The following is a 13,324-nucleotide window of genomic DNA, read 5'->3' on the forward strand; positions in this document are numbered from 1 at the left end:
TGTATTTTCACACTTTTACCAAAACCAAAGGCAGAGAGTTAGGGGAAGCTCAAACAAAAACCAGTTCCTTTTTCCATCTAGAGTCATCATGGGAGAGACAGGTTAAGACCATGGACAAAACCAAACTGGGCATTACTGTCAGCGTTGAGTGATCCAGAAGCAGCCAAATTGTTTCAATGCCTCTCCTGCCTTGCCTTGCAAATGTTCACCCACTACTTCTATAAGTGGTTTTCAACTTGTGGAAGACTAGAGAGAGAGTATGGATAAACGTGGTACTCACATCATGAAGCGGGTAGGCAGCCTCGTAGATATTGTTTGCTATCAGGGAGTTAATACCTACAGCAGAAAGGAACAGAAAGAAGATGAGAATAGTAACTCTGGGGCAGGGGTTCTCACCTTACTTCCCCGCATTTTTTTTTTTATAAATATTAAACCTTCACGTATCTCCCAGCCAAGAGTCACTGCATTCTCTTCTACATCCTTCCCAATCTAGAAGTTTTGTCAAGCTTTAGTTTTTAGTATAAGAATAATGCTTTTCAGTTCCCAAATACTAAGTCGTGTTTAAAAATCAAATACACTATCTCAAACTTCATATTCCTCCTGTCCTCAAAGATTCAGATCACTCTAGTCCAAGAAACCTCTACTTCCACCAGTACCACCACAGCCATAACATCAGCTGGGAATGTGTGTTCAGAGACAGCAGAGGTGTGGTTAAAAGGATTCCTCTAATTATGATCAAAAGAGGATATGTCAGAGTCTCATCCACACCTTACCTCAGCTCGCATTTCTGGCACCTTTCTGTTCCTTCACAGGGCAGTGTTCATATACTGCCTGTGACTGACCTGCCCACCCGATCATGACGTCCCTGAGGTCAGGGGAAGTAGGAAAGTGGTTCTAGGGACCCCTGGGAGTCCCTAAGACCCTTTCAGGGGATTTATGAAGTCAAAACTATTTTTGTAATAGTACTAAGACAATATTTACTTTTTATTCTCTTATTCTCTCACAAGAGATTCCACCCACCCATGGCTCAAGGAACGCACGCATATATAAATAGTATTGTGCTTTAGAAAATTCTCAGTTTTAACTTCTAACACAATAAATGTTCAACCACAGAACTCACCTCAATAAAAGTTCCCTGGGTTTCCCCAGTAATATTTAAAAGGGTAAAGGTGCCCTGAGATCACAAAGTTTGAAACCTACACAAGGATTCAGTTTTGAATTCCAACAGTGTCTCATACTACCTTCACATAATAGATTCTACTGAATAAATGTCTTGTCCCTCTAACTTCAGCTTCAGCTCAACATAATGTCACTGTTACTTGCTTGTTTCATTCTTGGTTTTATTCAGAGACTATATGTATGTTCTATCTGAGTCAGGATAGGCTGTGCTGGGTCTCTGGCTTCCAGATGGGAGGGATCATGCCTCACCAACACACAGTGCCAGGGATCTCACCATACAAGATCCACATTTGATCATGGAGAAGGAGGAGGAGGAGGAAGTTCCCGGTACACAGGGATTCCCCTTGTCTTGCACACATTGTCAACCCTGAACCATTCCTTCCAGAGAGACTGTAGACAGTAGTAAGATGAGGAGATAATTGATTTTGGAGGGAAAGACACATGATATACAAATGCTAAGCATCTGCAAGGCTCTGGATAAGCAACAAAGTTGGATAACAAATCTAGACAACATTTACTCATTAATATGGATAATGTTCTACCTCCTGTACTCACCCAACACTCCACCCACACATTCAGAGACCCAAACAATCCTATCTCCTCTATCAGTCCCCTCTTCCTCAAATTTTGCCTAGATTCACCACAATTCTAGGATGTAGGATGTCACAATGACGATGCCACAGGCCCCACATAGGAGTGGAGGCCTATGGGAGGCTGCAGGGGACACTCAGTGGCTGGCCACTTTTCCCATGAGTTGAAAGCTGAGTGCTTGGGTGCTGCTGTGTCACCAAAGAGCCAGCAGTCCTTTTCTGATTTTAAGTTTCCTCTTTGGCAAGAACATAAAATATGCAAAATAAAGTTGGGAGGTGAGAGGACTAAAAGGTGAGTAAAGGGAGTACAGATGGGGGGTGCCTGGGAGGTTGGCTGAGCTGCAGTTTTTTGTTGTTGTTGTTGTTGTTTTTACTCACAAGACTACAATTTCACTCAGAACATCATTAATCAGTTCAAGAGCTCTAACCACAGCAATGCGAAGCCACCCTACAATAATCAAAGGGAGGAGTCCCAAGTTGGGAAGGGGTTCAGAGGAAGGGGGTTAGTTCAAAGCTACAAGACTGCTGTCAACATGGATAGAGGCTGAAGCATCACAGGCGAGTCGGGCTCCAGCTAGACTGCACCCCACGAACTAACCATCCAGTCCCTGAACTCATACCCTATGGTTGCCATGGCAGCTCTGTATACCATAAAGACAGTCCCAAGACTGCATAGAAGAAGTTAAACAGGTGTTTCACCTTACTTAACTCTTCTGCTTATTCTCAGCTTTTCTTAGCACAGTAGCCAAGTATCTGTACGCATTAGATTGACAACCTGAATTCCTGGGTCCAGCTGCCACAGCCTCAGAAAGATCTCAAATCATTGGGGGTCTAATGCTATATACCTAAACCCCCATCTCAAATAAGGCTCCTATGTGCAACACAGCCTAAAGCAGGTAGCTGGATTCACTTCTAGGATATCATTTGCTTGTTATTTCATTGCCAAAAAGTCCTACATGGGACCTGGGTCCGAGAGAGCATTTTTCCTTCACTTACATCCTTCAAAGCACTTAGCTCACTGCTGGGAACACAGACAGAATGACCATCAAGAGAGTCACCAGCCCTTTGGCTATGGTTTTTGTATCTCTTCTTGTTTATGAAGGGCACTGCCCTCCTCACTACTTTGTTTGGCATCCTATGCTGATGAGGAAACATTAGACTTCAGTTGATTAGTCTGCCTCCTAAGACAGGAAGTCCAGACAAATGGTCCTTTGCCTTGGAGCAAAGATTCAAGTTATGAAATCTGAGTTGTCCAAACTCTGAAATCCAGGGCCTCAAATGATGTAAATGAATGTCTCTCCCACCCGTGGCTGTGAACCTCCAGCATGAGACCTAGGTGGTTTCATATGGGTGCTCCCCATGAATGACTGCTGGGGGAAGGGAGGGGAGACTACATGAAAGAAAGGGGAAGTAGGAGGAGAGTTGAAAAACAACTACTCATCCACAGCTTCATTCAAGTGGAGATTGCTTTGGCCTCTTGCTTCACTCTCAGACTTCAGAAACCAAGATTCTACCCCCAAACAAGCATGGAAATCAGTTTGAAAGGAGAAGAAAATAATCAAACGGTTTTTTTTTTTAAAAAAAAGAGTCCTTGCTTTGAAAATTGAAATTGATTTTTTTTCCCTTTCTTTTCAGCAAAAATGGGTTAATTGGTTCCATCATGTGCTATTCTTCTGGCCATAACGGCAACGCTTTCTTCTTCAGGATAACGTCTATATTCTTTGCTCCCTGCTCTAGACCCTGAGAGAGAGAGAGAGAGAGAGAGAGAGAGAGAGAGAGAGAGAGAAGAGACCTAAGCTTTTGTCCTATTACTCCCAGAATAATGGGGGCCATAAAGAAGAAGAAAGGTATAAGGACATTTTCCTTCCCCCCCCCCCCGTCCCCCAAAAGAAGCAGTGCCTTGACTCAAATCATAACTTCTGAGGGACCCTTGCGGATTCCCAAAGTCTCCACGTCCATCTCTCCTTCAAATCTCCAGGTACTTCACACCTGTTGCTTCAAACTGTAACCCCCAAAGAAAAGAAACTGTGCTTCTTCATTGCCCGGCAATAAAACATACCTCTAGATGGCCTGATCTAACCTGGCCCAGCATCACTGTCTACATCCAGAGGCAGAGGGCCAAGAAACATGACCTTGGTAGACTCAGGCCCGGACACTGGTCCCTGAAAACACATACGCATCATCCAAAACCGAAAGCCTAGCATTCGGCTTCAGCAACATCTCTGTTTCCTGGACACAAAGGAACCACCAAAGCACAGGGGTTAATGGTCTGCCTCCCAAAGTGAGTCTCATTAAATCTATAAGTGCTGCTGGGTGACAGGGACTACAGCTCTACTCCCTGCAGGCCAAACTCAAAGGAAACTTTCATCCACTGGGACAGGCTCTTAAAGGAATGGTGCCTTACTCCTGAAAACCCATTTGGTTTTGATTCCCCCCAGAACAGGGCCCAGTCCTCCCGGCATTCCGCTTTCATCCCGGCACTCCAGCCGGACGTAAATCTAAACCAGAGCCCCCAGACGGTGCATTTAACAGAGACTATATTTACCCATCACCAAATTGTCTTGACGTGTGCTTAATTACTTAAATGCCTTTAATCCCAAGCCTTTTCTTCTAACAAAATAGAAACCAGTTCAGCTGGATGAATGATAAACCAGATGTTTACAACACACAACATGGTCTGGCTTCGGTCAAAATAATTAAGACATCGTCTCCTGAGTGGGAGGGGGGATGCCCAAAGCATACATTTGTTTAAATGCTCTGACACCACAATGACCATGAAAATGTAGCCCCATCAATCTGTAATTTTCTGTCCATGAAAAGGCAATAATAACTTCCATATGAAGGAACAAGAAAGGTGTTTGTCCTCATCTGATATGGTCAAGGAGGCTTGGGTTTCTTTCCATGGCAAGGCACGCTTTAAAGTCATTTGATGATGGAGTAAACTTCCAGGGCCCTAAAGGCTGACCTTCGGAAACGTGACATTGATTAAGAAGGCATCACAGGGCTAGACCAAGTTTACGATCACTCACACACGTCCACCACCAGGCAGAACCCAAATTGCAAATATTTTAGTCTCTGAACAATGTGTGTGCTTTAGCCCATAATCCCTCCCTTCCAGGGGGTGAATAAGGAGAAGTTGAACTGTCCCTCCAGAGGGCTATGAAAGAAACCTAAAAAATTAAAACGTAGATCATCACCAAACACCAGTTCACCCCACTTTTTCAAGGTCAGCTCCACTTGCTTTATCTTTGTATACTATAATATTTTAACATCCTCATCCCCAAGAGAGGAAGGAAGGAGGGGAGGGAGGGAAGGAGACAGGGAGGGAGGCGTTGAAGAGTCTTAGCTGCTAGTGGCTACAACATTAAAAGGGACTAAATGCTGTATGTTCATATAGCGAATTTTAGAAAAGCAACAGCAAAAACTAAACCTTTACAAATAGACTTGGTTATCCTTAGTACTTCATAAAATGAATGGTCAGATTCCCAAGAGGTAGAGCACTTTGCAATATTTTTTAAATTCCCATATGTAAGTAGGTCAAGCAGCCTGCAACTGCCCACCCTATCTGAATTTTTATGTTTATCTTTTTCTTTAGCTAACTTTAGAATTCCTAACAATCACCTGGGTAGATAGTTCAGGACCTGAGGACCTTGCTTCTACACATTCTGATTAGCACATCTGGCATGAAGTCCCAGCAGCCGAGGCTTTAACCAGTGCACCAGGTGATTCTAATGCCAACTGAGTGCACCCACACCTGAGCAATGTAACCTGTGGTCAGATTATAGAGGATCTATACAGGAGTACAAAGTTGTCTTCCATCCTAACCAACTCATCTGAATCCTCACTTGCATCTTCCTTCCCACTGTAATTGTCTACTCCATCCTCTCCGAGGTCTGTGGATATCATTTGACTCCAGGTCCAGGCCATAACCTGGAATCTGCTCTCTGTGAACTTACAGGGAAGTGAGTTCATTGGTTTCTTGGACTCATATATAAAGGAGATCACCTGACTCCTCTGAATCACATGGTTTACGAAATATCAGAGCTAGAAAGGAACTTCAAGAACATTGAGAAGCCCCCATTATTTGATGGGGAGAGAAACAGGTCCAGAGAGAGCATGTGACTTGGAACTGGCATCCGCTTCTCTAGCCTCACCAGGTGTGTGCCTACCATCCAATTCCCCTTCTAGATATACTGTCTGCTTCTCCATCTTACATGAGTGGGCTCCCATGGTCTGTGGCTTCCTCCTGTGTTCAGCCAGTCAAGGGGAGAGAGTATTTAGACCCCTGGATTCTGCCCAATCACCTATAAAGGGCCAGTCCTCTACCTAGTTCCTTCTTTCCATGTCCACTGACCTCTCCTTATGGTCCTAGGGATGGTGAGAGGTCTGCTACTATCAACTCTAGATTAGTACACTATTCCTGAGATTCCTCAACTCCATGCCTAGATCTTTGAAAATGATCTCTGTATGTGCCTGCCTTGAATTATCCTGAGTGTACTATTTGCTACTGTTGGAATCCTAACTGACTCTCTGGAATTGCTACTATTAGATCTTCTGTCTTATTTGCTGTTCTTGCACATCTCTCTCTTTCTAGGCACCATGTGGCTTATGTCCCCTTCTCAAATATTATATCATCTGGAAAGCCTTCTCTGACTATGCTATTTTTTTCTTTTTTTTTTTTTTTTGGTACTATAGGTATTGAACCTAGAGGCACTTAACCACTGAGCATATCCCCACACTTTTTATTTTTTATTTTGAGACAGGATCTCACTAAATTGCTCAAGCCCTCGCTAAGTTGCTGAGGCTGGATTTGAACTTGCAGTCCTTCTGCCTCAGCCTCCTGAGCCACTGGGATTACAGGTATGCACCACTATACCCAGCTGACTACACTAATTACAATACTCTCCACTCCCATTTCCTCTCTAGCTCCTTTCCTTGCTTTATTTTTTCCCTTCTATTATAAATCCCTACCTGACATATTATCCTTCTTATTTTTTGGTTTATTTTCTGTCTCCCATCACTAGACTACAAGCCCCATGACAACAAGGATTTTTGTCTAACAAACTTTTCTATTCCCCAGTTCTAAAATAGGAATAACACAGAGTAGATGTTTGATAAATAGTTATTGAATGAATCAATGGGCATTACACTGGGAAGAGTTCAGTTTCCATCTCCTCTGGGAAATCTTTCCCGATAACTTCATCGATTTGCCAACTGATTAACTTACAGCGCACTGAAAAAGAGCCAAGAAACCCAGGTTCAAAATCTTGTTCTAAATATCCCACTGCGGGCATGCCAGTTAATCCCTCTGTTGTGAAATTAGTTAACATCTGTTGAGCCTACTTTGCATGGTAAATTAAAAGATCAAATGAGATAATGAGTATGAAAGTGCTTTGAAAAACACACAACCATATGCAAGCAAGGATTCATTATTTTGAAACAGAAATATCTTATTTGTAGAGAAATCTCTTACCTGGTTATCTAAGTTCTCATAACAGAACACCCAGGAGCAAGAGAAAATATCTGTAAACAGCCAATACAGATTTCATGAAACCTGCTCTCCCTAATGTTAAATGTACCTTAACCACAGGAGAATACTCAGACCCTCCCTCAATGCATTTTCACTCTCTTTACCCAAAATTCTAATTAGCATGTTTTCCTGTCTCTCGAACTGCAAAGCAAAACCAAAATAGCAAAGCTTAGGAGAGAGGTTCCCAGAGTCAAGAATTGAAGAAATCAGAGCAGCATAGGGCAATTAATTCTAATGACACTCTGATAATTCCTGAGGAAACATTTAAAAATATTTGTTCTCATCAATGCTGCTGAATTATCCAGAAAAGTTTACATATGCACTTATACGAGAATATATTTAGACATATTCAACATAGAAAGCAGGGACTTTTGAGATAGATTTTGGAAGGATTTCTATTCAAGAAGATGTTACTGCAACTAGGAAAAGTTACAACACTGACCATATTCCCCTTTCTCTTTAGGTTGGGGTTAAATTTTCAGCTCAACTACAGAAACTCAAGGACCTTATGGTTTGAATATTTTTATTCTATTTTTTCCTCCTAGTTTTGACATTCTATTTCAATTTGTGTTTTTCCTGGTTCCTGTTTTATTTAATTTATTATTTATATTAGGCTGTTTTATTGTTTTCCTTGTAAGCCATCTCAGAAATTTTGTGGAACAAGGCAGAAATATAAATAAATCAGTACCTACAACTTGTATGTAGTTGGAAGCTTTGCAAAAGTAGACATTCAATAAATACATACTGTCTACAAAGGAAAAAAAGTGATGATACCAAACAGAAATATTGCTGAATTCTTATTATCTTCACTATCCTTTCCATTTTCTAATTTTTGAATTAGATATAATGTGAAATAATAAATTTTTGTAGGTTTGTCACAAAAATAATAAGCAATGTGAGTGAATTTATGAAAATAACTATAATCACAAGTACAATCCTGATCACCTCTTTTCTCTTCATGACACAATAGGGCTCTGGAGGAATTTAACACAACTGTAGCCATTTGTGCTTCTGGTCTCCCCTTATAAACCAGAAAGAAGGGTAATAAATTCTAAAAGATCCATATTGTGGTGAAGCCTTGCCATGTTCCTCATTGTTTCTGATCTTCTAAGAAAGACTGACATGTTAGCCAAAGAGCTTAGAGGGACCTTGACTTTTATAGGTGGAGGTCAAACCACTTGAAAACTGGTCTTTGGGGTTCTCTGCTGAAAAGCGGAGTTCAGTCATGTGCCCCTTGTTACAAAACTCTTAAGCAGCTACTGTGGAATTAATAGAATTTTAAAGACTTGATCTAAGGCAACCCCTAGTTGATAGCATCCCAAAGTAGTGGAAATAGGGAAATAGGATTGGGGCAAGGATATCCAAGTTCTAGATCTACTTTTGGTGACTGTGACTCAATATTTGACCCTGAACAAGTTACCTCTTCTCTTTGTGTCCATTCACAGTTAGAGATGATAATTCCTGACATTACCTACTTTCCCTAGGAGCAATGAAACTAATATTAGATAATTTCTGTTGATATTTAGAAGCATCCATGGAAGTTAATTGCTTCCTGATCTGTGACTCCATTCCACTTTACATGTCTATTATACCACCTGCCACATTATCTCAGAATTACCTGTATGCAAGTTTGTCTGCTTGGCTACACTAAGGGTCCCTCAAGGGTAGAAAATAGTCAAATTCATCTTGGCATCCCTGGGATTCTGTAACATCATTTGACACATAGCAGGTACTCAATAAATGTTTTTCAATGTCAAAAAGGAAATTAACAAATTGTGAACACTACTCAACAATGACAAAATCCTAATGATGTTTGACTTTGAGACCAAAAAAAGCGCTTCAGATCCTCAAAGGAAAAATACAACCTTCAAAATTAGAGCTGAGGACTTCCAGGAACTTTGTGACAACCTACAGATTGTCCCCCCAAATAAACTTTAGTTTTTAAGGACTTTCCAGTATACAAAACAAACAGCTGTCTGTTTAATCTTTTAAAAAAACTCTGCAAGAGAGATATTATTTCTATTTTTCATAAAAGAAAGCTGAGTTGCAGAGAAGTTAAGTCAGTTGTCCACGAACACACATAGTCAGAAATTTACAACAACTGATGTCTGGGACTAGCAGGCTTAGCATTTTTTAACTAATTAGCTAAATTGAATCAACTAAATAGAATGTGCAAAGCAGATATCTAGGTGCATTAGTGCATAAAAGATGATTCAGACACATCTCTTGGACTTAGTGTCTTGGGAGTCAAAGCCATTGACATAAATAATGAGCAAGAAAGAGACTGCTTTTGATGGAAATTCCAGTTAGAGGCCATTAAGGGAGAATCACTGGGTCAGTGACTTGATCTGGGGATGGACAAGAATGAGACTGGGGAGGACGGGTAGGATAGTCAGGTAAAGGAAACAGAAGGAGCAAAAATGGAGAGGTCAGTAGTCACATTAACAGGAAGAGAAGTAGGGAAAAAAGAGAGAAAGGAAATATATCAGACAGCGGTGAAAATATTGACTTTGAAGTTCTAGTGAACATCTAAATGGAGGCGTCCACTCAGCCACTGGAAATGCTGGTCTGGAATTGGTGAGAGAATCAGGAATAAAAATACATGGTTGCAAGTCCTCTGTATGGTGGGAAAGAGAGAGACGGAGACAGAGAGAGAGAGGTGAGAGAGAATAAGAGGAGCAAAGGGGAAGGAAAGGAGGGAGGTGCAGGGAGGCAAGACCAAAGGAACTTGGAGAAGATAACATCTAAAATGTGGAAGAGGACAAAGTCCATGGGGTAAACACAACAGCAGCTCAGCAGACCAGCAGGAAGGTGCCAACTATTAGCAGTGTGTCAACCATCCGAGGAGGTTCAGTAAAGAAGCTTTGGAAGGAAGCTTTGGAGAGTTAAGAAGAAGATGATGACTGAGAAAAATGCCATGAAATAGGGGAAAGAAGTCACTAATAACATCTGAGAAATTTGGGTCAAACTGGGAAGGATAGGAGACGGTAAAAGTCATATTAATGCAATTGAGATGTGGGCTGGTCAATAAGTGGAGGAGAATACAAGAAAACTGAGAGAAGTTACCAAAAAAATTATAAAATACATCTCAGATTTCTTGTCTCATCTTGTTGACTGTGGGACAAAATGGTCTCTTGGAATGAGACCTTCCATCTACCTGTGGAATTGGGCTGGGATAATGGTCTCATGTGCCCACTCATTTTTGCCTCATCAGCACCATGCTCCACACAAATAACAAGGCATGAAAGATTTGAGTTTAAAATGTGAGTGTTATTTGGAAATCTGCAGCAAGATGAATACATCAAAGCAAATATGAGCTGACATAATTGCCCTTTAAGCACTTTTCTAAAATTCCTGTCAATAATACAAAACCTGTTTTAATACCTTCCCCAGAACTGTTTCCTTGATCTCAAGGCAATTCATGAGCCCAAAAATGTAAGTTGTTATTGTTGTCATCATCATTATTCCTTAGCTTGATGGCCTTCTCCACTCAGTAGACTTGACTGTAAATAACCCTGGACTCTTTTCAATCAAAGGTGCTGCAAAAGCCAAAGACTGGCCACCACAGGGCATATCCTAAAGTTGGTTATCCCTATGGGCTCAAAAGCTGTTTTGAGATGGGCACCTTAGGAACTGTAAGGTCATGGTCACAACTCAGGATCTCCCCTTGGCCACCAGGTATATCCACAATCCATCAGCATCAGGGCAGACTACCTTATACTGCAAGCTCCCAAATGCTGAGATTCCTGCTTCCAAGGTATTTTCTAAAAACCCTCAAGTTTGAAAAACAAACCACAAGGTAAACAGCCAGATGCAGTGGGAGAAAGCTGAACCTAGAAGAGGCACATTCAGACCCCACCATCCTTCACTGTATAATTAGTTCCTTATATATAGCGAGCAGGTTGGACTAAAGGCCTTCTAAAATGCTTTCTTCTTAAAAATAAATAAAAATTGGCCATGTTTTAGGTGATTGTTAAAAGCTACTGGAGATGGGGCAGGCGAGGGGCAGTGGAATTATCAGGAGAAAATAAAAGTGCAAGCAGTACAGAGAGAGAGAACCTTCCACAGCCTAAGGAGCAGCCTCGGCCCCACCAAGAAACCCGGCATCCCCTGCTCCTAGGGACCCAGGCGATGCTTCTCCAACTAAGGGAAGGCGGCTCCTCCATGTGGGGGGTGCGTGTCTGCTGTTCCCTGCTCACCACCGAGGGAGCTGTTGAAAGGGCAGGGGGAGGGAGGGCTCCTTACCCATCGTGTTGTTTGCTCGAGAACAGGCGGTGCGCTTCAGAATCTCGTGCACCTAAAAGGGGACGACAGCAGAGCTGTGAACGCCTTGACCACCGTGCGTCACCGCCGCCTGTGTGGTGGGCGGGCGGGCGTGGACCGCAGTGTGGGGACCCTGGCGGGGAGAAGGAAGCCCAGCATGTGCCGAGCTCATGGACCGCTTGTCAAACCCATTCAAACTTGAATACTTTGAGAAAACAAAGAATTTAAACACACAAACACACACACACACACACACACACACACACTTTGACCTCACTAAAATAAATAAATAAAAGACTATAAGTTGACTGTAGTTACAGGAGGTAAGAAAAGATCTGAGGCAAGCCTGGAGCAAAGAGCCCTCTGGAGGACTGGGAGGAAGCTCCCCACCTTCAACCCTACCCCAGGCCCTAAGGGAACAGGATTGGACTCACACAGGTCCTAGGGCGGTATGCCTCCTGCACTAGCCTAGAGCACATGCAGACTGGGAGCACTCAGGAGGCACAGTCAGGTACAGAGGGGCCCAGAGCCAACCCTCAGGGGCTCTGCCTTGCTTTGTCCCCTGATGGAGCCTTCTGGGGAGCCGCCCCAAGAGCCCACAAGAAAGTGCTTGGTAAAATGGAAAAGGGCTGCCAGTATATTGGCCAGCGGTAATCTTATTTAAGTCACTGCTGAGTCTTCATTCGGCCTCCTTAATGGAAACATAACCTACACTTCTTTCAGGATTTTTTGCCTTAGAGCACCTCTTACATGGAGGAAAGGGGTGTCCTCTGCAGAAGAATCTTAGATATAGGTGAGTCAGTGTACAAGTAGTGGCCTCTGCCGGGCACAATGGTGCATACCTGTAATCCCAGTGGCTTGGGAGGCTGAGGCAAGGAGATCACGAATTCAAAGCTAGCCTTAGCAACTTAGTGAGGCCCTAAGCAACTTAGCAAGACCCTGTCTCAAAATAAAAAATAAAAAGAGCTGGGGATGTGACTCAGTGGTTAAGCACCCCTGGGTTCAATCACAAAAATAAAACAACAATAAACAAACAAACAAAAAACCTACTGACCTCCCAGTAGGCCCCAAGCCTAAGGTAGGCTATGAAGAGGCAATGACATCTACTTTGGGACAAACAGCTGGACTGGTCAGTCACCAACAAAACGGGACAGGAAGACCTTTACAGATGCAAGCGAGGTCCTTGAACAAAAAGTACAGGACAGAGCAGTCTCCAGGATGAAATTCAAGGTTCTTTCCGACCCTTCTCTCAGTGAACTGAGGAAAGGGCAGAAGGGGAAGAAAGAAGCTTCCAGAAGGAGGGAGGCGTGAGAGAAGATATGTTACCCCATCATTATTCACATTCCCATATTCTAGCCACAGACCTAAAGGGAGTGGTAAATGAATAACTTCCAAGAGAATGGGACCCAAGAGTGTTTAATTCTGCTTCTAATACAGTACAGTAATTCAACAGCAATAATAATTAGGAACAGAATTTATATGGCATTGTATTATTTTACAGGCACTTTGCAATTATCGGGTAATCTCCACAACACCCTATAACTCTCCCACAGTCATGGGACCCAAGCCACAGTAAGATTTAATTGGCTTGTAAGAGCATCAAAGAAAATGGGAAGTTCACACTTTTTTCCTTAAAAAGAAAAAAGGAATCATATGTCCATTTTTAACCCTTCCTACAACACCAGGCTGGGGAACCTGAGATGTTTTTCTTGCACATCCTGAAGGCAAGAGTCAAGGCCACGTTTTCCTCTGTACGTTTCTC

General features: G+C 42.5%; 1 protein-coding gene across 1 annotated transcript in view; it reads right to left on the reverse strand.

Moving 5' to 3' along the window:
• The window catches only part of ANO2 (anoctamin 2), a 347,356-nt gene that overhangs the window by 231,377 nt on the left and 102,655 nt on the right, over positions 1-13,324 (reverse strand). Inside the window, exons 7-8 of the mRNA XM_081309365.1 lie at positions 11,545-11,596; positions 281-336 (exon numbers count right to left, since the gene is read on the reverse strand). Of these exons, the coding sequence (XP_081165491.1) occupies positions 281-336; positions 11,545-11,596 (108 nt within the window). The remainder of the gene's footprint in view (positions 1-280; positions 337-11,544; positions 11,597-13,324) is intronic.

This window comes from Spermophilus citellus (genome assembly GCF_964194105.1).
Source record: "Spermophilus citellus genome assembly, chromosome: 10".
In the NCBI taxonomy this organism is placed as follows: Eukaryota; Metazoa; Chordata; class Mammalia; order Rodentia; family Sciuridae; genus Spermophilus; species Spermophilus citellus.